Source organism: Trachurus trachurus, assembly GCF_905171665.1.
Source record: "Trachurus trachurus genome assembly, chromosome: 21".
Classification (NCBI taxonomy): Eukaryota; Metazoa; Chordata; class Actinopteri; order Carangiformes; family Carangidae; genus Trachurus; species Trachurus trachurus.
The window spans coordinates 21,330,020-21,352,632 of record NC_139899.1 but is presented as its reverse complement, the minus strand read 5'-3'; the positions used below and the strand labels follow the sequence as shown (position 1 = coordinate 21,352,632).

The following is a 22,613-nucleotide window of genomic DNA, read 5'->3' as shown; positions in this document are numbered from 1 at the left end:
TAAGTTCATATAAAAGCTTTATTTTAGAAACAAATATTATCAATACAAAAGTGGTGCATATAAAAGCATTTGCTTATATTTGACAGATGGACATATCCAGTAATATCCTCAATATTACCGAATAAAATGACAATAGTAACAATGTATCTCGTGGAAACCGTCATTATTCTCTGTGCAAGAAGAATTATCAGTTGATTCCAGTTCATTGACCATGTAGGACATGAGGAGATCATGGGCAGCTGCAGCAAGCATATGCCTCCTTCCATGCAAAGCACAATTTAAAGACACAGACACATTAGATTTGAAGGAGCACTGGTCATACACGGACATATACATCAGAACACACCAACATCATCAGCATCACAGCCAGGATGCCAAATCCTTTGTCAGTACGCCAGTGTTCAGATGACAGGTCCTGTAGGTCCACTCCCTCTCCCATCTTTGAAATAACATTTGGCTCTCGAACATAATACATTATGTGAGGTAATAAATACATTAAATAATGGTTTAAATATGTTTCATTTGCGTATCTCAGGAACTGAATGCATAATGTGTACAACACTCTGGAGTGCAAAACATACGGGTTTGGTGTTAAGTACACAAATGCTTTCTTTATGATCAACACATCTACAGTACCACAGAGTAGACCAACACCATGTAGGCCTGTATAGACAGAAAATAAGCTGCCTTTCCGTCTACCACTCCAATGTTTGTTCATAAATGTCTCCGGTAGTCACAGCAGCAGCAAAGAGGCCTATTGATAAGTCAGTTTAAGCCAGTTCATGTAAAAAATAAAAAACAAAAAAACAAAACAAAGAGTAATGTGGGCTTCCAGTTTCTGTTGTTGGGGTCGAGACCTTCACTGGCCCCATCCTCCGATGCCAATCTCCTGTTTGTAGCGCTTGGTGAGGCAGTTGGCCTGCAGTGTGAGCTTGGACAGCACGCCTTGCAGCCCGGTCAGATGGTACTGGAACTGCTTCTCCAGATCCTCATCCTCCTCTTCGTCATCGTCGGAGGATATCGAGGATGCTGATGATGATGCGGAGGAGGTGGATGCGGAGGAGTTCATGCGGGTGATCTTCATGCTCTCCTTTCGCCTCTCGTCGGCGGCGGCGCACCGGACTCCCCACTCGATGTCCGTGCGGATGGACTTGAGCAGCTGGTAGTAGCCGTACATGTCCCCCTCGTCCATGTCCGATTTCAGGGAGCTCAACTCTCTGTCTTCATCCAGCGGGACGTCCCGCAGCATGCTGGGCACCATGATGGTCTGGTCCATGTTATTCACGGCGCCGATGAAGCGGTTCATGGCGGTGAAGAGAGAGTTTTTCTGTTTGGGGGTTTCGGCCAGCTGCATCATCATCTTGGCGAGAGTTTGTTTGTCTTTTTTCTTCTATCAGGAAAAGATGTGAAAGCGAAGATCCGAGTTTCTTGTGTTGTTTACTCTCCTCCGCGAGTGTCCTGGTTTAATTCTCGGCTGATCGGCTTAAAGAAGCGGCTGCTTGTCTGTAATGCTGCGTCAGGGATTGGCTGTCTTGTAAATCAGGCGAGCTGTGCCGGTAGGTCAGTTGGGCACGGTTCTTGAGTTTTTCCTTCTTGGTGAGTTGCTTGTTTGTGCCCTTGTCGTTGTTTCTGATCTGTGGGAAGACGGGCGCGTCCTTATATAGCCTCAGATGCAGATGGTTTCGGAGCTGTTAAGGCGGTGACACGACCTGTTTGTCAGGTTATCCCACTGCAGTTGTAACCGGACCCAAACGACCTGTAATAGCACTCAGTTGAGCCCAGAGGTTTGGCACATTCTCTATCGGGGGGAGGAGTGGCTTCAAATCCACTGTTTAGATATCACCAACTCCACGGAAATGGATAAATCCCCGCAAAGAAAACAACAAATCTCCTCTCTCTCCCAATCTTCAATTTTTCACCGCGCGTAATTACGCACAGAACACGGTGTTATCTCAAATATCACTGTACATGCAGTACTATACTATACATCTGTGCTATGTGTTGTCTTCCGGTGAAAGGGATGACAGGCATTGCATCACCACATCCCACATTCTGATCCAATGAGCCAGTCAGAGGCACCGGCAGGGTGAGGCCTGACCGAGCAGACCGGTGTCATGCATATTCATGGCACAAGCCATCAGCCCACTGCTCCGGCTTCCACCAAAGCCAATCAGATGGACGTGTGCGCAACCGAGGCGGGGCTGAGCCGTCGATGGACCAATGAGGAGGCCGCTCTTGTCTCCCTCACATATAGAAAAACAAGCGCAACACGTGGTCGAGGTTTCAGAGCTTTTGAATAATTATTGCTTGAATAGGCTGGATTGACTTTCAGGGTGTCGCCCCCTGCACTGGGAGAGCCATTGTGGTTAAAAAAGAAAAGAGAGAAAAAAAAAAGTTGCCTGGCACACCACTAATGTAAAAACACTCCATTATCTCTCCTCAGAGTATCACTGCAGAGGGTCAACTACTTAAAGTAGATACTGCAAAGTAAAAGCACTGGTTCTGCAGAAACAAATGCCCTCTGATAATTAAAGCACTGTAGGTAATTATTAGACTGATCAGTCAAAGCTTTGACAGGCAGCACTGTTGCAGCTGGTTGAGCTGGAGCTAATTTTAACTTCCTCGCTTACAGTTGGGTATTTCAGTCCAGTGAGTCTCAACCTGGGCGACAGATGATAAATCTGAGGGGTTGTGAGATGATTAGTGGTTTGGGAGACGGGGAAACACATCACTGACACACAAGTGGATTCATCCTCTGTGAATAGACCTGAAGATTTTAATCTCTGTGTGGCTCACTGTTTTTTTTTTATTATCAGTGTAGAAGTTGCTCGACTTCCTCACAGATCCACATTCTTCACGTCTGTTAACAATCTGTCGATAATATTTTCATAATGTTTGTAATTTTTCAGCGTTGATTCACTCACACACAACTACATGTGCTGCATGTCTGCCTCTCCTGGGCTGGCATCAACCCGCCCTCCTCTGCTCCCCTGAGACTGCTCCTTATTTTTCCTTGGGTGGGAATCTGAAATATGCCAGAAATGTTTGGGAATTTAAGTTTAATCCTAATCAATTCAATACAAAATCCTAATCTGTCATTAGTTGGGTATAATATTTATAGGAGCAACTATGAAGTGCCATGGAGGTGGAAGTTACCTATAAAGTCGTCACCCTTTAAATGTCTTTGGTGTTGTTCCTGCTATACTTTTTCCTTAGTTTGGTTCATTTTTAGGAAAGCTCTATGAAAACATACCAGGAGATCCATTGACATTCAGCACATAGACAAGTTAAGATAGAAAAACACTGTATCAATAATTCAACATGTCTTAAAATGGTGGTGAAACAGTGAAGTATCTGGTGCCATGTCAATGAGTATCTCCAAATATATATCCTTGTTGCAGTTTCCCAGTGATGAGATAAACTTGGAAGTGGAAGTGGAAATGGAAATGTCGTAAAAGTGCAAGTTCACTTTTTTATCGAGCACCACATTATCACCAGCGGTCCCTACAGTAATACTTCTGGCCTGGTAATTTTCCCTTGGGGTAACTTGTCTTTGCAACTGCAGTATACTGACAAGATTACATTTAAAACCACATTGTTGCACCAGCCGGTTTCCAGCAGTGATGGTGGGTACTTGATTTCCCACCCCCTACTCTTCTAACTATAGCTGCTGGTAAACAGGGGGGGACACCCGCACAGCTGCTGTGCATGTCCACCCCATGGTGGAGGTGCATGCTCTGTCTGAAATCTGAGCTTTTGTAAACACTTCCCTGATTTCCCATCAGACTGAAACCGCACAACATGTTGTGCACCGTGTTGCCATCAACAACAAAAAAAGAAATCAATGTGTCTATGATTCTGTCTGACTAATTATTATCAATGAAGATTAAAATAGCTTCATTTTACATACCAGGATAGACTCATCAGAATGATAAGAAAAAAAGAAGGAGGGAGGTAAGAGGAGGCTGACCTATTATGGTATATAGTGATACTCCATGCCCAGGAAGTGGTGTCTATGGGTACAGTTTGTACTAGATACCAGAAATGAATCACTGTTAAAAAATTGTCGCTCAGCAAGAACGGGGAGAATGTGAAAATGAACGGCAAAACCTGCTGGGTGAGTTCCTCTCCTCTCTCTCTGTCCTGTCCTTTCTTACTTCCGCCACTTCTTGGTACGTGGTATTTCTACTGTCATGGTTACCATACCGCTGTTCAAGGTCTCTCCTCCCCCATTCCCCCTTTCTCCTCTCAAACCCAACCGGTCCAGGCAGAGTCCTATAATGCTTGAAAATGTTTTGTATTATTCCTATTTAAGAGAAATGTTTCCTCCTCCCTGTTACAAAGTGCTGCTTTTTGTGGGCACTAAGGGGTTTCACTAAATCGTTTCCATTACCTTACCATGTAAAGTGTCTTGAGATATTGTAAATTATCATTTGGTGCTTTACAAATGAAGTGAATTAAATTTCTTGTTTCTTTTTCTTTCTAATATAAGTCCCTGTTTTGGAGCCGGTGGTTGAAGAAATATTCACCTTAACTGACTTAATCATGTGTAAAATATCAATATTAATAGAAAAGGTACTATCTGGGTAGACTGGGCTCTATCAACCTTTTAATTTTTTAGATTGTGGTACAGCTACAGTATAGAGGACTATTAAATCTAAAACAGTGAAGAATATTCTATTAATTTATGTTTTTTAACAATCTACAAAACAACTAAAACGGTCATATCATTGAGTAAAAGGTTGAGTGTTTCCATTTGAGTTTGAGTTGAGTATAAAGCAGCTTCAGGCTGAAATACTAAATCAAAGTACAAATATGGCACTAAATGCAGTATTCAATTACATCGGGTGGAAGAAGTAGTATCTGAAGTGGGATTATCTCAGTGTGAAAATACAAATCAGTAAAAGTCCCAAGTGTGCTGTTTAGTTCCTATCCATGTTTAATTCTTATATAACACACTATTAAATTGTTACCACTGCATTTAACTGCATTTTAATGTTGCAGCTCAAGGTGCAACATAACCAGTTAGTACATTGATCAAACAAACGCAGTAAGAAGAACATTGTTTCCACTGAAAATGCAGTAGGAATATGAGGTAGCACGAAACAGTAAATCAAGAACCTCAAAATCACACTGAAGTGCAGTAACTAAACCTGGTTCCCGTCCCACTCCATCTAGATCAACTCTATCCCAAAATCTATACCTGGGACGCAAAGCCATACAAACACAAACAGACTAATCCCCCCACCCCCTAACACCCCCCTGTGAAGATTAGCTGATCCCAGATTTCTAAGTGGTTTCACTTAAACAAAACAAAAAAAAAGCAGGTCAGCGGAGCAAATGTGAACCCCTGCCGAGCAGAGATTAGATAAGAACAGGAGCTAGGCTTTGCTTTCTCAACAGGCCTGTCAATCAAGGCCCCACCTCACTGACTTCCTCTATTCTCCTGTGATAGGCCTCTCCACTTGTCAGAGGACGCACCGTGCCTGAATGCAACAATGAAACCGGGATCAGTTCGGAAGGGTTTCTCGATTGTGTGTCATGTCAGAAGCGGAGCATCCACCGATTACGGCGGGTGTCATCATCATCCCACAAGGCTTCAAAGAGCGAGAGGGGAAAGGGAGAGGAAGTGGAGAAGGAGGTGGTGGTGGTGGAGACGGAGGGAGGGAGGCAGGGAGGCAGAGGGGTGGGTTGCTGCACTATAGGAACAGGCATCTTGAGTGGGAACTCTAGTACTTGTCATCACAACTGCATGTTACTGAAAAGTGTGAGGCAGGGGTGTCTGGGTTCAGCAGGGAGGCTCGTGGCAAAGCAGCAACAGTAATTATAACAACGGCAGCTGGGACAACAACAGTGACAACAGCTCATATCACAAAGAAAGGAGTGGTGTGGGACGGGCGGGCCGCAATATATTACTGTATTAGGTAATAAATGAGGAATCACTAAGGACTCAAACAGGGTGTGTGCATGTGTGTGCGTTTGAAGGAGAGAAATCTTAAGTACTCCCTCTGTAAGTTTTTGAAACTCAAATTCATTAGATGATCATATTAAAGCAGTTATTCTTGTCATAGATTTAATAGAATTTTAAACTTCCATTTAATACAAAGCAGCTCTCGGTGGAGCACATCAGCAGCTCTACATGTGACACTGAAACTGTACTCAAACTATAAAAGCAGGACTTGCCCTCTCAAAGTTTTAAAAGTACCATATTGTTTAAATTGAGATGTATGTGTCTGTTTTGACAATCAAGTAGTAGAAAGTATCAAAGCCTCAGTACACAGAGAAATAAATACACAGCCTCTATTCAGGACCTGAGTCTCAAAATGAAACGTCAGGACTTCTGTTACTTTGTGATGTCACCACAAAAGGCCTCGAGCCCCGCCCACCCAGACCCACCATCCCGACTACTGTACAGGATTTGGTTTCGTTCAGTGTTAATAACACAGTCAGCCAATCAGGAGACAGGCTCTGAGACTCTCTGTTGTGATTGGTAGACTTGACCCCATGACCTCGGGATCAACCTGACCTCCTATACCTAGAGCCACGAGGTGTTACAATTGGATATGTTCTGGGATATTATGTACTCTGTTTTAATACTTGAATGACATGATGTATGTTTTGAGATATCATGTATTCTGTTTTAGTACTTGAACGCACATAACCTGATGTGAACATGAAGCCAGATAGTATGACCCTAGCCTGATAAACAAGGACATAATGTAACTGCTGAGTTCTCTTAGTCTGTCAGTTAGGTTTGTTGCATTAGATACACGCCTGAACAACAACACACACACATGTTGGAGATCTCATGAGCTCTGTCACTCCGAGTCCAGCGCTGATGTACTTTATCTGTGACCTGAGTAAATTCTACTACTTTTGTACAAAAGACTTCTCTGGTTTGTTCTTGGGCTTCCAATGCAAAGAATCGGTCAACAGAGGTCAACAACTAGCTTACAAAAAAAAAACAAAAACATCTTGGTTAGGTTTTGAAAAAGTAGACTACTTCCTGAACATTTGATGATCTCTGTTGTCATGGTTAGGCCTACTATAATAATAAAAAGGGTACCTTTAAAGCAGAAGTAAGCGATCCGGTCGTTTTGGCTAACTTCCTGTCAGCCGATGGAGTTAGCAGTCCCCGCCCTCGTCCCTACGTCACCACATTCACGCGCATCCCTTGGCTGCACACGCAGAGAGGACCGCCCCTTTATGCCGTTCTCTCTCCTCATTGGATAAAGGTTGTAGGATACAAGGAAAGTTTTCTCATCAGCTTACAGCAGAGCAGAGTGACTGACAGACCCGTGTTTCGGACCAAACACTCTATAATATAAGTGATTGCTGTCGGAAGATATAACTATTTAAGACTTATATTAACACAAACATTCCGCTTACTTCTGCTTTAAGACTCCAGGATAAAATAAACAACTGAATCACTAGTTTATGTTGGGAATCAAACCCTGTCCTGTTCCCAACCTCATGGCTCTTATGGGCCGCTATACGTCATCCCACTCAAAATCACTATACAGCCACTAGATGTCGCCTAGCAACAAAATGCACTTATGGCTCATGATCACCTGCTGCACAAATGGCCTTTGGGCGTCTCGTTCACTGGACTCAAATTGGGTTGACCTCCACTCTACGTGGCAATTTCACTGTTTCCTCCCCCAGGCACCCGCAAAACCCTGTAGGGCTACACTGGGGCTGGGATGATTAGTTGATTAAGTGATTAGCTGATTGCCAGAAAATAATTGGCAACAAGTCTGATAGCCTAATTGATAGTGTTATTATCATTAAAGCAAAAAAAAAAAAAAAAAAAATTCGTAGATGTGCTGATCATAACAGTGATAGTTGCATGTCTCCCCGTTCCTCTGTGATGGATTAATACGACCTTGCCGAGGGTAGCCTGTGTGTGTGTTAATTGCTGGACACAGAGAAACAATGGGAGCAATTTGATAAAGCACAACTTTACAACAAATGAGCACAATATAATCTGAAACAGTGCAGTTCCTCTCTAAAAGCCGGGGCCACACACTGGATAGAGAAAAGAGGACCAACCAGCCACAAAGTCAAAGTCATTATTTCTAACATATTTTCTATTAATTGAATCAGCCAGTTGATATGGGGGGAAAAAAAGGCCCTTGGGTTTGTTTAGCTTTGTTTATAGTCACTAACTGATATTAAGGCCTATTTTGGATAATATTATTGTATTGTATTCAAAAACGTCTGCTGATTGTTATTGTCATCATTTGACTAATCTTTAATGTGTCTAAATGCACGCTACGGTCCAGATTTGAGAGTTGTTTTTGTGTGTGTGCGTGTTTGTGCGTGCGTGTGTGTGCGTGTGTAATAATAAGGCAGCGCTTCCTCGGCTGCGTCTCCCTCCAGCCTACAACCCATTAAGCGTATTCGGGAGGCGGAGGAGGAGGAGGAGGAGGAGGAGGAGGCAGGGCGCGGGATCCAGCGGCACGCACGCTCCATTAGCGGACCCACTGCCGCGCCGCTCCGCCGGTAATTTGCGTAACGATATTGGAGGGAGCCCGGTTAGCTCTCTCTCTCTCTCCTCCCTCTCTCTCCTCTTTCCCTCCGCGGTCTCTGCACCGTTTTCCCACCGCTTCCCCGGCCTCGTTGCGGAAGCACAGCAGGAGCGCAGCAGGAGAGTCGGACGGAGAGAGAGAGAGACTGTTCGTGTGTGTGTGTGTGTGTGTGTGTGTGTGTGTGTGTGTGGCGCTCTTATCTCCCCACACATGCCGCTTCGCTTCGCCTCATTTTTTCCCCCTCTCCCCTCCTCACTCGCCACCACAGCTTCCGTTTTTCGCTGATGCCTAAGCGCCATCACGTGGACGAGGCCGGTATTAGGCACTCAACTGTGTAAAAAAAAAAAAAAAAAGGCAATAAAGTTTTGTTTCCTCCTTTCCTAGCTATCAGGGAATATAAAACTATTTTACGCAACAATTGTAAAATCTAAACACACAAATAAATAACACTAAACTAAAGCGTAGAGTGTACCCTAGCCTACTATTGGGTTGTAAACTAGTACTTTTGTTTTTACAGTTGTCTGTGTGATAGTGTGAGGAAAAAGTAGGCCTTGGCTGTAACAGAGATAGAAAAAAAAATAAAAATAATAAACATCAGGAGAAAACGGTTTGAACCCTCCAGTTGTCCAGTTGTTGGTTTTCCTTTGGGCTGTAGTGCAAGTATGTGTGCGTTTTGTTGTTTGAGCTATATTTCGGTAAACAAAACAAGACAAACAATGTGAAATGTGCTGCCTTAGCCTACCTGTTGTTGGAGGAGGTTTAGGCCTATGAGACGGTCTGTTTCCTCTGGGTTGCCAGGTTTGGGCACTAGTTGCTAAGTCAGTTCTGTCCCTCAGTGGCCTTCTGTTCCAGTGTTGCAGTTTTCCTTTGTGTTTTTGTCCCGATGAGCAGCTGGCTAATGGGACTTCTCTCCATTATTTGGCAAAAACTGTTTATTTTCTCCTTTTTGAACAGTTTAAGCTTATTCATCTTTTCGTTCCTAATAAAAGGTAAAGTCAATTCAGTTTGGCATCCACTGAATTTTGAATTGTTCATTCAGGAAAGGTGTCAATTTGTCAGGTGCTCCACACTTTAATATATGGCTTATTTACACAAAGTTTAAAAATGTAAAGTTGCAGTTTTGGGAGTTTTAATTTGTGGAATTATTTCTGTCATTGCCAGATTAAAAACAAACAAGTATGCACATCTTTAAATGAGATCCAAAGTTTTTAAACCTCCTTCTCAGTCACTCACAGCCAAATTGAAACGTTGGCTTCATCATAAATATACAATGTACAATGTGTCCTATCTGTAGCAAGAACCAGCACTGCTGTGATGTGACGTTCAGGGAACAAAGAGCTGCAAGTCTGCTTGTAGATCTGCAAGTCCCACATTTCTGGCCATCGCAGACCAAATTAATTACGATCTGTGAGGTGTGTTTTCTCCTCCTCGTTCACATTTCTGCAGCTGTAACCCACTCGCCCACCCAGCCATCCAGCCGCCCACGCAGGCCTGCCACACCATACAACTTAGCCTACTTTCAACACGCCTTAACCTTTAACCCAACACCTTCTGTCACTAATCCTCATGCTAAAAATGTGTTTTGTCCTGATTTCAGTGTGGGAACAGGCTGAAATCATCACATGCCGTACTCATCAAATGACAAAACAACTGATAAGTCATTGGAATGTATTTTCTTTATAATCTAGATAAGAGACTTCATCTGATCAGTGTGATAGATTATTTTAATATCAGAGCAACCTTCACATCAGCTTTGGTACATAGACTTCATATTTAACATGTACAGAGCTGCCTCATAGTAAAAATGAACACACACTAAACACATTTGTTATCTGTATATTTATTGATAATAAGACCACTGATGGTGACTCAGTCAATAGTAGACAGCATGGTGCAATTCCTTTGAGTGTCTGGTGACCCCATGTGTAAGTTGGATGGTATTACAATTTAGTATTTACAGGACAAAATCAGCTGGAGGGAGGAAAATAAGATTCAGAGTGCTGGAAAAAACAAACATACATTCACTAAATAAATTTACAGCTTTAAAAAGCAATAAAAGGTTGTTTTTTTTAAGAGCCACAACAAAATACTGATCGACAAAAATCAAGACACTCTCTCTCTCTTACACACACAGTCACACACAAGCCTCTCATACAAGGGAAATACACACACAAGGTTGACGGGATAGTCAAATAAAGACTAAAGAAACAAAAAGAAAAGAAATGACACATACTCTCTCACACACACTGAAAGAGAGATAGAAAATCACTTGGTGATACTGTAAACTTAATGCCAACCAAATCATGATGAGTAGTATAGAGCTAAATTGAAACAACTACATGTTGCACGTTACTCTCAACAAAACATTGGCCACGATTATTTTGTCAGTGCGAGTTTCCTATAAACTATCAAACAAATACCGATTAACTAGCACAAAGTGCGGAATCAAAACTCTGACACAACATTTATATATATTAGCATATTAGAATGAGAAACAGTACATCATATAAATTACATTTCCAATACATATCTACAGATGATGATGATAATGATGATGATGATGATGAAGGCATGTTGATACACTACATACTGTAAATACTAGATGAACACTGTTGGGAGTCCCGCTTGTCTGTCTCTAATGTCGACTTCTCTCACCGTAGCAGGCAGCTGGCTTTGCTTTCAATTACAGTAGGGTTTCAACCACCCAAATGATTTGATATGACCCTAGAGGGCTGAAAGGTGCTGTTATAGGTCAGGAAAAAAAAGAAAAAGAAGAAAATCAGCTTTTGTTACGTTGCTCTTTGAAGCATTATCGTGACGTTTTGGAATTCAGTTTCCGTCACATAAAAAAGACTAAGTTTAAAACGTTTTACTAAAGGGAGGTTATGCGTCACATTAAGTTCTTGTTTGATCCTCTGAACTAAAGTCCTTCCCTTTGCACACATCTGTCCAATGTCAGCACAGAGGAGGCGCTCCATCTGACCATTACACCCACAGCATAATGCCGACGCTGGTCAGGTGTGTGTAGGTGTGAGAGTTGACGCGATTTAAACCTCTCTATAAATCTCTTGTCATTCTTCACACATCTAAAGGAATTCCCCATTATCCCAGTTTGATTCACATGTTTTAAGGTAGGCCTAATTGGGTGTTGGAGGGATATTTCAGAGCCAGGCCCTGGTCACACCAGCGTTTAAAACTACCACATTTCAAATCTGCGCAAAAAGAGTTTGTTAACTTTGACTTTGTTTGCTCCAACGGCGCCAGTTCTCTCTGTCGCAGCATTTCCTGTCTCTCTACAACTAACTGCTCATTTAGGGCGATAGGTTCAAAATAGAGGAGGAAATAATAGTAGCAGGGACTTGGAGCCGATAAAGCTGGAACAGCACAGGAAAGGGCAGTTTCAGGGTCCTGGTGCTGTGTATGCTTACTGTGACACAAGGGAATGGAGTCATGGTTAATGATATTATTTACCCATATCCCTCTCCTACATTGGCCAAGCGAGCATATCTGAAGTGCAAAGGATCTGCTGCTGTGGCACAAACCTCCTCCTTCTCCTCCTCAGTTGGGATATAAACTGTTTAGAAACCATTTTGAGATGGGAGTCAAATCTATGTTTTTGGATAAACTGTTACTGTGCTGCACTTATTGTCCTGTTTATGACCTAAATAACAAAAGTGTGTAACTGGCAGTTTCTCACTGTCTGGTGTGACGGGGCCTTCAGTCTACGGTGTAACTGATTTGTTCAACAAGTGACCTCATTGATGAACTCTTCCCCTGTAAAACTAATGAACTGACATAAACTGGAGTTGAGAAGCTATAAATTCAGGCAAAAGTTACATATTTTCCGCTATTGTGAGAGTAGAGATCGGGAAAAAATTCACATTTTGGTATCTGTGGTCTTATTCTAGGCTAAAGCAACTAATACTGATGCTTAATTCAAGTTAAATTAAATATTAAAACATATCAAAAAAATATTTACCCTTTCTACAGGTAAAAAATACTCTCTAAGAGCTCTCTTCATTCTTTCCTTTGTCAGTTTCCTCAGTTTTCATATAAACTTAAAATATCATCCTTAGTACATGTAATCAGTTCACAAAATGTCACAACCATAGGAATATACAATGGTGAGCAATAGCAAAGTCAAATTCAAAACTAAACCTATCAAAGTATTACTTTCAAGCTTAATGATGTCATTCTGTACAAAGATGTGCGGTAGCCTTCTGATGACGATCGGAGGAGCATGCTGCGTCCAACTGAGAAGCCAAGTTGCGTCCAGTCACCTATCTGAGACCAACACTGTGTCAAGTCAAGACAACTCCGCTCTACCTGCTTGTTGCAGGCCGTACTGATCCGAGATATGTGCTAATGAGCAACTTCTACATCAAGCGGCAGTGTGACATGTGGTATAGAAAGCTTTGATGCGACAACAGTGAGTCAAGGAATGGTGCTTTACAATAAGATACATTAAGATATTACATTGAGATCACAGGCAGAGAGACGGAGGGAGGTAAATTCCAATTCAGACGTGTGATAGTGTGTTTGGGGAATTTACTCTTGTCATGTGTCAAGGCTCTTTGTTGCTTCTTCTCTTCATCTCCCTGAAAAAGCAGAAACGTTTGAAAAAACTATATATATAAACAATTATTTATGTACAAATTAAACCTGGAATTTGCCTCATGGGGACAACAGCAGAAGTTAAAAACACTAAATTGACATATCTGACGACTTTAACAGATGATAAAACCTACTAATTTAAATGTGTATGTGTTTCTGGAAGCCCAATACTGATGTTCCTTTTATCTCGGTTTTGTTCTCCACCAAATACACTATACTATATCATACTATCTCTGTGGCTTTACATGCCAAATTAAATCAATGTGGAAGGCACTAAAATGAGTGATGAGTGGAAATAAGGAGTTAATGATAATCATTAGCAATTACGTTGAGCACCTTTACCTCTACATGTGTGTAGTAGTGTAGTGCGTGTGTGTGTGTGTGTGTGTTGTCGTTGAATGTCGCACCTGCCACTTCACGTCAGCTAGACCATCTCATACTGATTGGCTGTGATGATCCTGGACAGACAGCAGGCCAGCAACATGCCAATCAGCTATAAAGACAAACAGAAAATGGCTTTGGTTCATTTCATGTTTGGGGTTAAAAAAAAGTTTTTTTTGTCAAAATGAAAACATAATTTACAGTAAAATGCACTGATGAAGAAAAATAAAGTAGATCTGTAAAGCAGATTCCCTGTAAAATTTGAGCTATCAGCACAAACTATGAAATGCAATATTTGCTGTGTCGACCTTCTTTGCAAACACTGAGTTTGTTTTCAGTAATTACGACTCCACTTTAAACATGTTAACAATCCAATTACACTTTCAGTCACAACAGACACGTCACCTACATAATACATACTACATACATTTACGTTTTTTCATTCTATACCTGTGAGAAGGCGATGCCAAACGTCACACCCGCAATAATGGCCATGTTGGTTTCCATGAATGAAGTGACCAGCTCGTAGCAGCCCTGAAACACACGGGGCAGGTTAGTTGGCAGTGGGTCCAGGGAAACGTTATATGTACAAATTAGGGGCAAGATGGGTATCTGGGAGAGTATCTGAGGTGTTAGTGTGTAGAGGAGGAAGATAGGTTTGAGGTATCAGGTGTGAATACACTCATCGGGCTGACATATGCATTCACAGACGATTTACAGTGAGGAAATGGAGGTAGATGCCATGACATACTGACCTGGTGGAAGACTTTGTTCGGAGCAATCGTTGCATTGCGGAGGTCGTCCGTGTTACAGTCGGAGGCGTTAAAGCAGCAACTGGCAGGAATACCATTGGATGGGTAGTAAACACTGGCCAACCAGCTGGTGTAGTTGTACACTCCACAGCAACGCAGCTAAAAGCGGTAAAAGAGGAGGCATAGAGAGCAGGTCAGAATTCATGGATAAAGCTGGACTTCTATTTTTATGTAGTATTCATTTTTATATAGTTATAGGAAAAACCATATTGTCCAATATTGTCCTTTATGTGGCACTTAAGATTCACCCATTACTTCCTATTGAAAATGTACACCTTAAAAAAAAAACGGTCACAGAGCCCAAGATTTTATTTTTTTAAAAAGCAGTAATTGCAAACATTGCTCAAAAAGAAGGTAAACATTGGTTAGTATTTGTTGGGGTCTATTCTGAGCTGCAGATCAATAGCTATTTGGTGTGCTAGTGAGTATGCCGTTTGAGGAAATTACTCAAAATAAACTAAAGTGCCTGTTTATTATTTCTCGTAGCATAAATTGTTGGTTGGACTTGGTTTCTTCATGGAAGTTGCTGACAGTAATTCATTTCCACCTCTGTTAGAAACGTTCAGTTCCCAGCTGATGTGCTTTGATCAGCTGTTGGAAACTTGTTGACGTCGGCCACTAACCTTGTGCTGCAAGTTGTCCACAGCACGGCTCGCCTCGTCCTCGGCGTTGTAGTTCAGGACTGCGTCAGTGTACGTCCTGTGAAAGGTTCCCTTTATCTGCAGCATGCAAATATATGCACACAACCACACACACACACACACACACGTCAGCAGTGTTAGAGTGCTCTGGGGCTTTTGTCTTTAGACGTATGAGGTTGTTATGTGGTGAACTGTATTCTGACCTCGTGGCGAAACACAAATCCGGAGATCCCGGCCACTAACTCAGCGAGGAAGACCAGAGACAGGAACATGGCATACTGCACACACACACACAGAGAGAGGAAGTGACAGGGAGTTTTACATAGTTTGCATGAAAACCCTCTGTGTGCATCATTTGCCTATGCTAACAGACAGACACACACACACACACATCCACACATGCTCCAACACACCCACTTGACCACCATTAACCGACCAAACTGCCCTGCAGCATCTATTGGATTTCTGATCCCTCTCCACACGATGGAGGTCATCCATTATTCCCTTTATCATGTGACCTGAGGCTAATTAATCAGCATCTACAATACTCCCCCCTCTCTCTCTCTCTCTCTTGCTGCAACATAACACTCCACCCTTTCTCCTGCGGCCTCCTCACCAGCTTCAGCATCCATGGGCTTCCTCTGCAGGTGGCGAAACATCCAAACAGGCCAAAAACGATGATGACGGTCCCCGTGCCAATGAGGACGTACGGAGCGTTGGTGGAGTTGTCGGCGATCAGAGAGATGTACGGGCCAAGCATCAACTTCCCCCATACTCCCACTGCCAGCAGGATGGCTCCTGTTATCTACAGGGTGAGGGTGGTGGAGGGGAAGGGGGTTGGAGAGAGAGAAAGAGAAAGAGCACAGGAAACAGAATGAAAGCAGGGAACAGGCCTTTATCTCTGCACTTCTGCGATACTACAATAGCTGTGTTTTAGCAGCGTGCCGGGAGGAGAGGGGAGGGGAGGGGAGGAGGGAGGAGGGAGGAAGGAGGAAGGAAGGGGATCAAGGTGGAACAAGAAAGGAGAGCAATTAGAGTAAGGAGGAGGAGATGGCAGACAGAAGACACAAATTTATCAGGAGTACGGGATAGCGATCACCTGCTTTATGAATATGCCTGCACTCACACATGCAGAAAGAGCGAGACAAAAAGAAAGGGGGACAAATCAAAGAAGCTCTTTGATCCGAGGCGAGACGCTTCCTCCTGTTGCGCCTCTCTCTCTTAGCATTTCAAATGAAGGCTGCGGATAAAAGAGCGTGCTGTACGAGGCAGCTGAAGCGGCGTGTGTCTCAGCTGGGTATGTCTTACTGGCATCGGAAAGAGAGCAGGGTGTGGAGCGGCTGCTGATGATCTGACTGGAGCAAGGGCCAACTCATCATCCTAACCCTCCTTCCTTCCAAGAGGAAGCTGCTGGCCGTCCTGCTGCCAGGCCCTCTGACTACAGAGAGGGGGGAGGAGGGGATAGGAGGGGGGGCAGGCCTGTACAAAATGTCTCTGTTCACCTTGTAACCACTAAGACTGATGAGAAGAAGACATTCAGCTCTCAGCAGAAAATGAGCCAACATGGGTGAAACAGCAGCAACGGGAAGTGCTTCCTTCTTTTAATCAACAACGTCCTCAAACCTGATGTCATACCATGTAAAAAATCAGTGATTGACAACAGAGAAAAAGGAAAAAAAAAAGTTAAGTTTGACTGTTATGTTCCCGCTCTGACTATAGCTTACATCATGCTCTGCAGGTTAATGACTGTGTTAACTACATTTACACTTTGCCCCGTTGACAGGGCGCTCACATAACGCCTGGGCAAAGGTTTCACACCTCGATAAAACCGCCAGGCTCCGGCCTGCCTGTTCTTTGACTGCTGCATTGTTCTGAATATGGTTGTTTTTTAATTAGGGGTTCTTTTAGACTTTAAATACAGCGAGAGTCGATTCAGTATACGTCGTCCGCTGTGGCTGCTGTGTTACGTGACTAGACTTGATCGTGGCTCATGCAAAAACATCCACACACGGATTTCCCTATCAACGCAACGGCACACAAGACAAGGACGCTGTGAGTTTTAGCTGAGGCTGATGTGATAAGAAAAGGTTAGAGTGCGAGAAAACACACACACACATACACACACAATAAAACACAGAGGCAGTTCCTGAAGAAAAAATGAGCTACAGAAAAAGCTAGTTAAGATAGTAATCAATATCATTATCAATTAATTGTTTAGTCTGCACATTGTCACAATTTCCTGAGGGTGAAAATATTCAAGTATATTTTTTATTGTTATCAATTCACAGTCAAAGAAAAACTAAACAAACACATCTAGTTTACTATCAGATAACATCTACAAGCAGTAATTAGTTCATTTTTGGTGTTCTTAAAAAACTAATTATTCATTGATTAATAGTTAGTTTCAAGTGTGCGTTGGTTTCCCACAGTAATACTAAGGCATTTATACCTCTGTATGTCGACTTCCAACGTGTTGCGGTGGTTTCTATTATATAAGAGTCACCTATAAAAAAGTTATTATTGACAGGCTGTGGGCAGGTGAAGCACACAGTGAGAAGTGAGAGCCACTAGATCTTATTTATGATCATCTCAAGTATTGTCTTTCTAATCTCTTTATCTGAATCCTCCTCCTGTCATCCCCTGTACTACTGTGCTCAAATAACAGTTTCTAAAGACCTAGTATTGATTTTAATACAATGTGTCAACATGTGTCATGTAAATAATGACATATTGTGTCCACTGTGTTAACCAGCTAGTGCCTGTGGGCCCATATGTCAATGGGCAGGTAGCAAATAAAGTATTTATCTGGTCTTTTTTTTTTTTTGCTGCAACCAAAAACACCACAAATTAAAGCTGAAAAACACTAATGTCAGATTAAAAAACAAAACAAGCCGCATCTGTGTACAGTAGGTAAGTGCAGAATCAAGTGATAAGGCTGTGATTTCTGGGGGACTACTAATACTACAACTTTAGGCCACAGCAAAGTATTAAAAGAACACACACATGAACACACACATCTGAATATGTGATTGAGCTGGTCACCACATGCAATCTGTGATGAAGCCTCACAAGTGAACACAGCCAAAAAAGGAGCTACGAGCTAAAAAACATGACTCAACTCAAGTATACTGAACTAATAATGGCACACCAAAGTCTCTGATAGGGAACAAATATGTTTTATTTCATAGCATAAATCATCCTGTTGCCAAACTAAAGTAGGGCTGAGAAACCATTTATATTGATTTATCCTATCCACAATCCTCAGTCAGACAATTTCTGATTAAATCAACTAATTGTCCAATTATTGCAGCTATAATGTAAAGTATCCCCTCCCAACTGAGCCAGAGGACAAACTGATGATTTGATTGGTCAGTAATAACATCTACTCTTTCTTCTAACAGTGATTCTCACAGCCTGAGCAGATGACAGTCCTTTGGATGACAACATACTCACTGTGTTTATAGCCTACATCACCAGCAACAAAATGTCACCCCTCCCGCCTCCCCCCACCCAATATGTAGCTACTGCCAAATACAAAATAAAGAATCATCCTGTCAATGCTAAAGTGTTCATTTTGAAGCCAACAGGGGAAATCAAGTCCAAGGAGCAGGGACAAGTCATTTCGACTTCATGCTCGTTGCTGAATTCCAAGCAGCCCCCCCCCCCCCCCCACCCGCCTCCTCCTCCTCCTTCTCTCGCACGTTTTGTTTGAAATTCAATGCCTGGCCCCAACCTCCCCTGGTTACAGCATAGAGTTTAAAACAGGTCACCCCTCTTCCCTCCACCCCTCCTACCCGGGGCCTAATAAAGAAACAGAAGGTGTGATGACAAAATATGCTAGCGAGGACACCACGCCGACAACGCCACCTGCTCTGCATTTCTACTGTCCTGTGTGTGTAGTGTGTAAAGCACCACAGCAACACAGATATTCTCACTTAAGACATCATTTTCCATGACAAGCCAGCCAATGACAGTGAAACCGCGGCCTGACGCCGAGGCTGCTCTCTCCCACTCCGAGCTCGGTGCCAGTGCCCTATCCATGCTTTTACCCTCGGGGTTGAAGGGAGCCAGCGAACTGTGAGACGCTCCTGCACTTCAGACATCTGAAACTTGATGCTGTGGATGTACGGGAGCGCTAGGAGACCGTCCAATCTCGACTAAATATAAAAGTTCATATCAATGACATTGGCACATGTCTGCAGAGCAAGGGGGTGGGGAGGTGGGGAGGGGGACACGGCAAAGCTTTTCTTTTCTTTTCAGGCTTCCATGACCACAGATCTTAAAAGTAAGAGGCTGATTTCATTTCCTTCTCTAATGTTAGGGGTTAGTCTGGGTCTTGCTCATGGCAAAGTATCAGAAACTATTTTCTCTTCCCACATGTAGCAAAAACAGAGAGAGCTCTCTTCAGGTCCTAAACACATTAAAGACAGATAAACCTCTTGCACATGTTCCATTTAGATAATCCACTCTGGCCATTTTTGACTGCTATCAGAAATCTATCACACTGGAATGAGCCTATAACTCACAACCGTGGTCAAAAATTACGCACAAAACCAAGTAAATCTCAGTCACACCACTGTGCTTAGCTTGGCTAATGCGTGTTCCTAGATTCATATTGCAGCTTGCATGAATGCTTTATCATATTTGAAGACTGGAAATCGGTAATCGAAAGGTAAACAAAGGCACATCCAAACCACTGAAAACCACACAGGGAATAAAGAGATGCCATTTCACTCCTCACTTCACAAGTTCATCTCAAAGTAATTTATCCAAAATTGGAAGCAGTCTCAACCGAATGTGTTTAGTTTGAGGAACTGAGACGATTCGGGTAATCTGCTGGCTCAAATCCTGAGGACACTTGTTACAAAGAGCTTTAATTATACAGTGAAAAGATGGGCAGAGTCTGTTCCTGAAATGACTCTTATAGACTGCTGCTTAGCATTGTGAAAACAGCTTTTCATAAATTCAAACGAAAGCAAACCTTTGCTGCGCAACACACTGGCAGGAAAATCCAGAGGTAGGCCAACTGATCTATCTATCTATCTATCTATCTATCTATCTATCTATCTATCTATCTATCTATCTATCTATCTATCTATCTATCTATCTATCTATCTATCAACTTAAAATGAGCAAATTAAATGCAATATGTTACTTGAGTAAAACAACCTCTACTGCAACAAGCATCAACATGAAAGTGAAACCTGTTAGGTTGCACCAATAATAATGACTAAGATTAGGGGGGTTGGGATATTGAATTACTGGATGTGTACTTATAGCCTAAATGAAGTATTTTTCCAAGATTACAGGATACAATTTTCCTATTCTGATAGATCTAATTGCATACTGTACAAGAAATGTATTTATATAATATTTATAACATACACATACATATTTGATGGTTATTACTGATGCAATAACATGTAAGCAACATTTTCTCATTGAATCTGTTGAGTGATCATTTTAAATAATGTACATACATTTAGAGAGTTCTGAAATGCATGATTAATATTTTAACTGGGTTTTATAGCCTATATTTAAAAATATATATCTTTATCTGGAAGCAAAAGCATAAAATAACTTAAAATGGACATACTAATACTATTACTACTATAGGCTATACAGTGGGGCCCTGTTAGTACTTCACTACAATGAGCTACTTGAGTAAATGTTATAGTTACGTTTCATCCATGTCTAGCCTATATGGGGTAAACCCTAATGGTGGAGGGCCCCTTTAAGAATATATAGGAACGACCCCCGAAATGTAGAGTATGTGGCCAGAAAAAGAGGGGCTTTAAACGGGCCTTATCACACAGACTAGGCCCCTTAACGGTGTTTCTGTCTTTTATCAGACACAGTCACATCGTTGCGGCGACAGCCTCTTAACATCCTCCACCGCGCTCACTGACTACAACCATGATGCTATGCATGCAATGTCCTGACAGCACTGACGCCCAGGCAGCAGCCAAAATATGTGTAACCTTAACACAAGTTACATAATGGAAGACGATAAAAATGCGTATGTTGATCGCTATGGGAGGCGAGTGGTCGATCTGTTAGCGTATATTTCAGACATAATAATAATTCCGTCGATGATGCTGGCTCTGTCCACCCCTTCATCACGCACAACAACAACACACACAACACAAAAAAACCCACACACATAGCGGTGGATTTGGTGGATGGATTGCGATCATTTTCTGCAGGGGTATAATTTTTTTTTTTTTTTTCTAATTTAGAATAAGATACCGAACAGCTACGTACCCAGAACACGAAGGAGTAAACGATGAGGAGGGTTTTAAGGCAGGTGATGACCGGCTTAGTCTCCATTCTTGCGCGGAGCAGGGTAGACCCAGTGTGATAACAACAGCAGCGGAGAGGGGGAAAAATGAAACGTCTCCGGGAGCTGTCGCGTTGCAACCATGCGCTGATGCAGGCAACCACACAGCGTCACTGGAGCAGCGCACCACACAGAGCAGAGCAGAGCAGAGCAGTACACAATTATTATTATACCCTCAGTGGCAGTGGTTTACACGCGCTTTTTGTAGTTTTAATCATCAGGCACCAGCAGACTACCCTACTTTTTTGAAATGTAAGTGCAGGTGTATGCAAATGTAGGTGCAGGTGTATGCAAAAGTTTGGACACCCCAAGTTATTTTAGGAAATCCTCATTGGTTGTGATAGACTGGCTGCGTAGGTGCCCTTTTTCCATCCAAGTGAGGATTCTCCAATTCCCATCCAGTATTCACTAAAGCATAGGCTACGCAAGAGAGCCAATTAAAAAGAAAAAAAAAAGATGGTCAAAGTTGTCATTGAAAATCAAGGCATTCATTGTGTGTGTCAAGTGGCAGCTGGAAAATGAATCAAACACCAAAGTGGGAAAAGCTGGAGTCTCTTGAATGACCATTTGAACCGGGCTCCAATAGTGAGCCATGTTAAAGTCCCCAACATTACAGCAGAAATAAACATGTTATTATAGGCCTACAGTAACTGGGGTTGATACAGTGATGTGTTGCTAAAATCAGTACAGGGACAAGTGCCCTTCACAACATATTGGTCTCACTGTAAGTTGAGTAAATTAAATTAAGCTGTAGGGTAAATTTAAGTTCATTTATTTACCAGGGAGTTTTATTTTTAGGGTGTCCTTTCACAACACTGATGACTGCATGTATGACAGTGGAGCTCTAAGGGGCCCTTATGTCTGGTGTTGCTATGGTGATTAATTGGCTCTTGCTGGAGTCTTTACTCATCCACTGGATTCAGATCAGCACAGGTGTGTGCAATTTTGCCACCTTCATACTCATATTATTGGCAGGATGGGGAAAACTGGAATTTGAATCATTGTAATACACTGTTTGGATCCGTTACGTTTATTCCCTCTAATGCAAATAATGTTTTAAGCAATGTCTGTGTAATTACTGTGTTAAGTCTGTGTAACAGTGCATATGGCTGGGCCCAAGGCCACGCTATCTCGGCATGGCTTTCTTCTTATTATCCGTCTCGCTCTGGCTCCATATGTTATTTGAACCCCAGTCCACAGTCAATGGCATTACCTACCATTAGCTACCCATCTGCTGATAATACCTACCAATGATGACACAAACCACAATTCATTGTAATTACAGCAAAACAAG

General features: G+C 42.4%; 2 protein-coding genes across 2 annotated transcripts; both read right to left on the bottom strand.

The window, feature by feature from the left end:
* Positions 1-1,818, bottom strand: LOC311004523 (mid1-interacting protein 1-B-like). The gene has a single exon (XM_083996628.1). It carries the CDS (start codon positions 1,358-1,360, stop codon positions 860-862), a length of 501 nt encoding a protein of 166 aa, XP_083852754.1. The 5' UTR covers positions 1,361-1,818; the 3' UTR covers positions 1-859.
* Positions 1,819-10,395: 8,577 nt separating this feature from the next.
* tspan7 (tetraspanin 7) lies at positions 10,396-21,387 on the bottom strand. The gene is made up of 8 exons (XM_083996235.1): positions 21,244-21,387; positions 15,596-15,784; positions 15,183-15,257; positions 14,962-15,057; positions 14,282-14,437; positions 13,977-14,060; positions 13,553-13,638; positions 10,396-13,129 (listed from the first exon to the last, which is right to left on the bottom strand). Exons 1-7 carry the CDS (start codon positions 21,307-21,309, stop codon positions 13,570-13,572), a joined length of 735 nt encoding a protein of 244 aa, XP_083852361.1. The 5' UTR covers positions 21,310-21,387; the 3' UTR covers positions 10,396-13,129; positions 13,553-13,569.
* Positions 21,388-22,613: the final 1,226 nt, after the last annotated feature.

Excerpts from the sequence above, each read along its gene's own strand:
- LOC311004523 (XM_083996628.1), bottom strand. The coding sequence starts at position 1,360 with ATGATGATGCAGCTGGCCGAAACCCCCAAACAGAAAAACTCTCTCTTC.
- tspan7 (XM_083996235.1), bottom strand. The coding sequence starts at position 21,309 with ATGGAGACTAAGCCGGTCATCACCTGCCTTAAAACCCTCCTCATCGTT. Across the intron at positions 15,785-21,243 it reads TTTACTCCTTCGTGTTCTGG|ATAACAGGAGCCATCCTGCT; the intron begins GTACGTAGCTGT and ends CTCACCCTGTAG. Across the intron at positions 15,058-15,182 it reads GATTTGTGTTTCGCCACGAG|ATAAAGGGAACCTTTCACAG; the intron begins GTCAGAATACAG and ends TGCATGCTGCAG.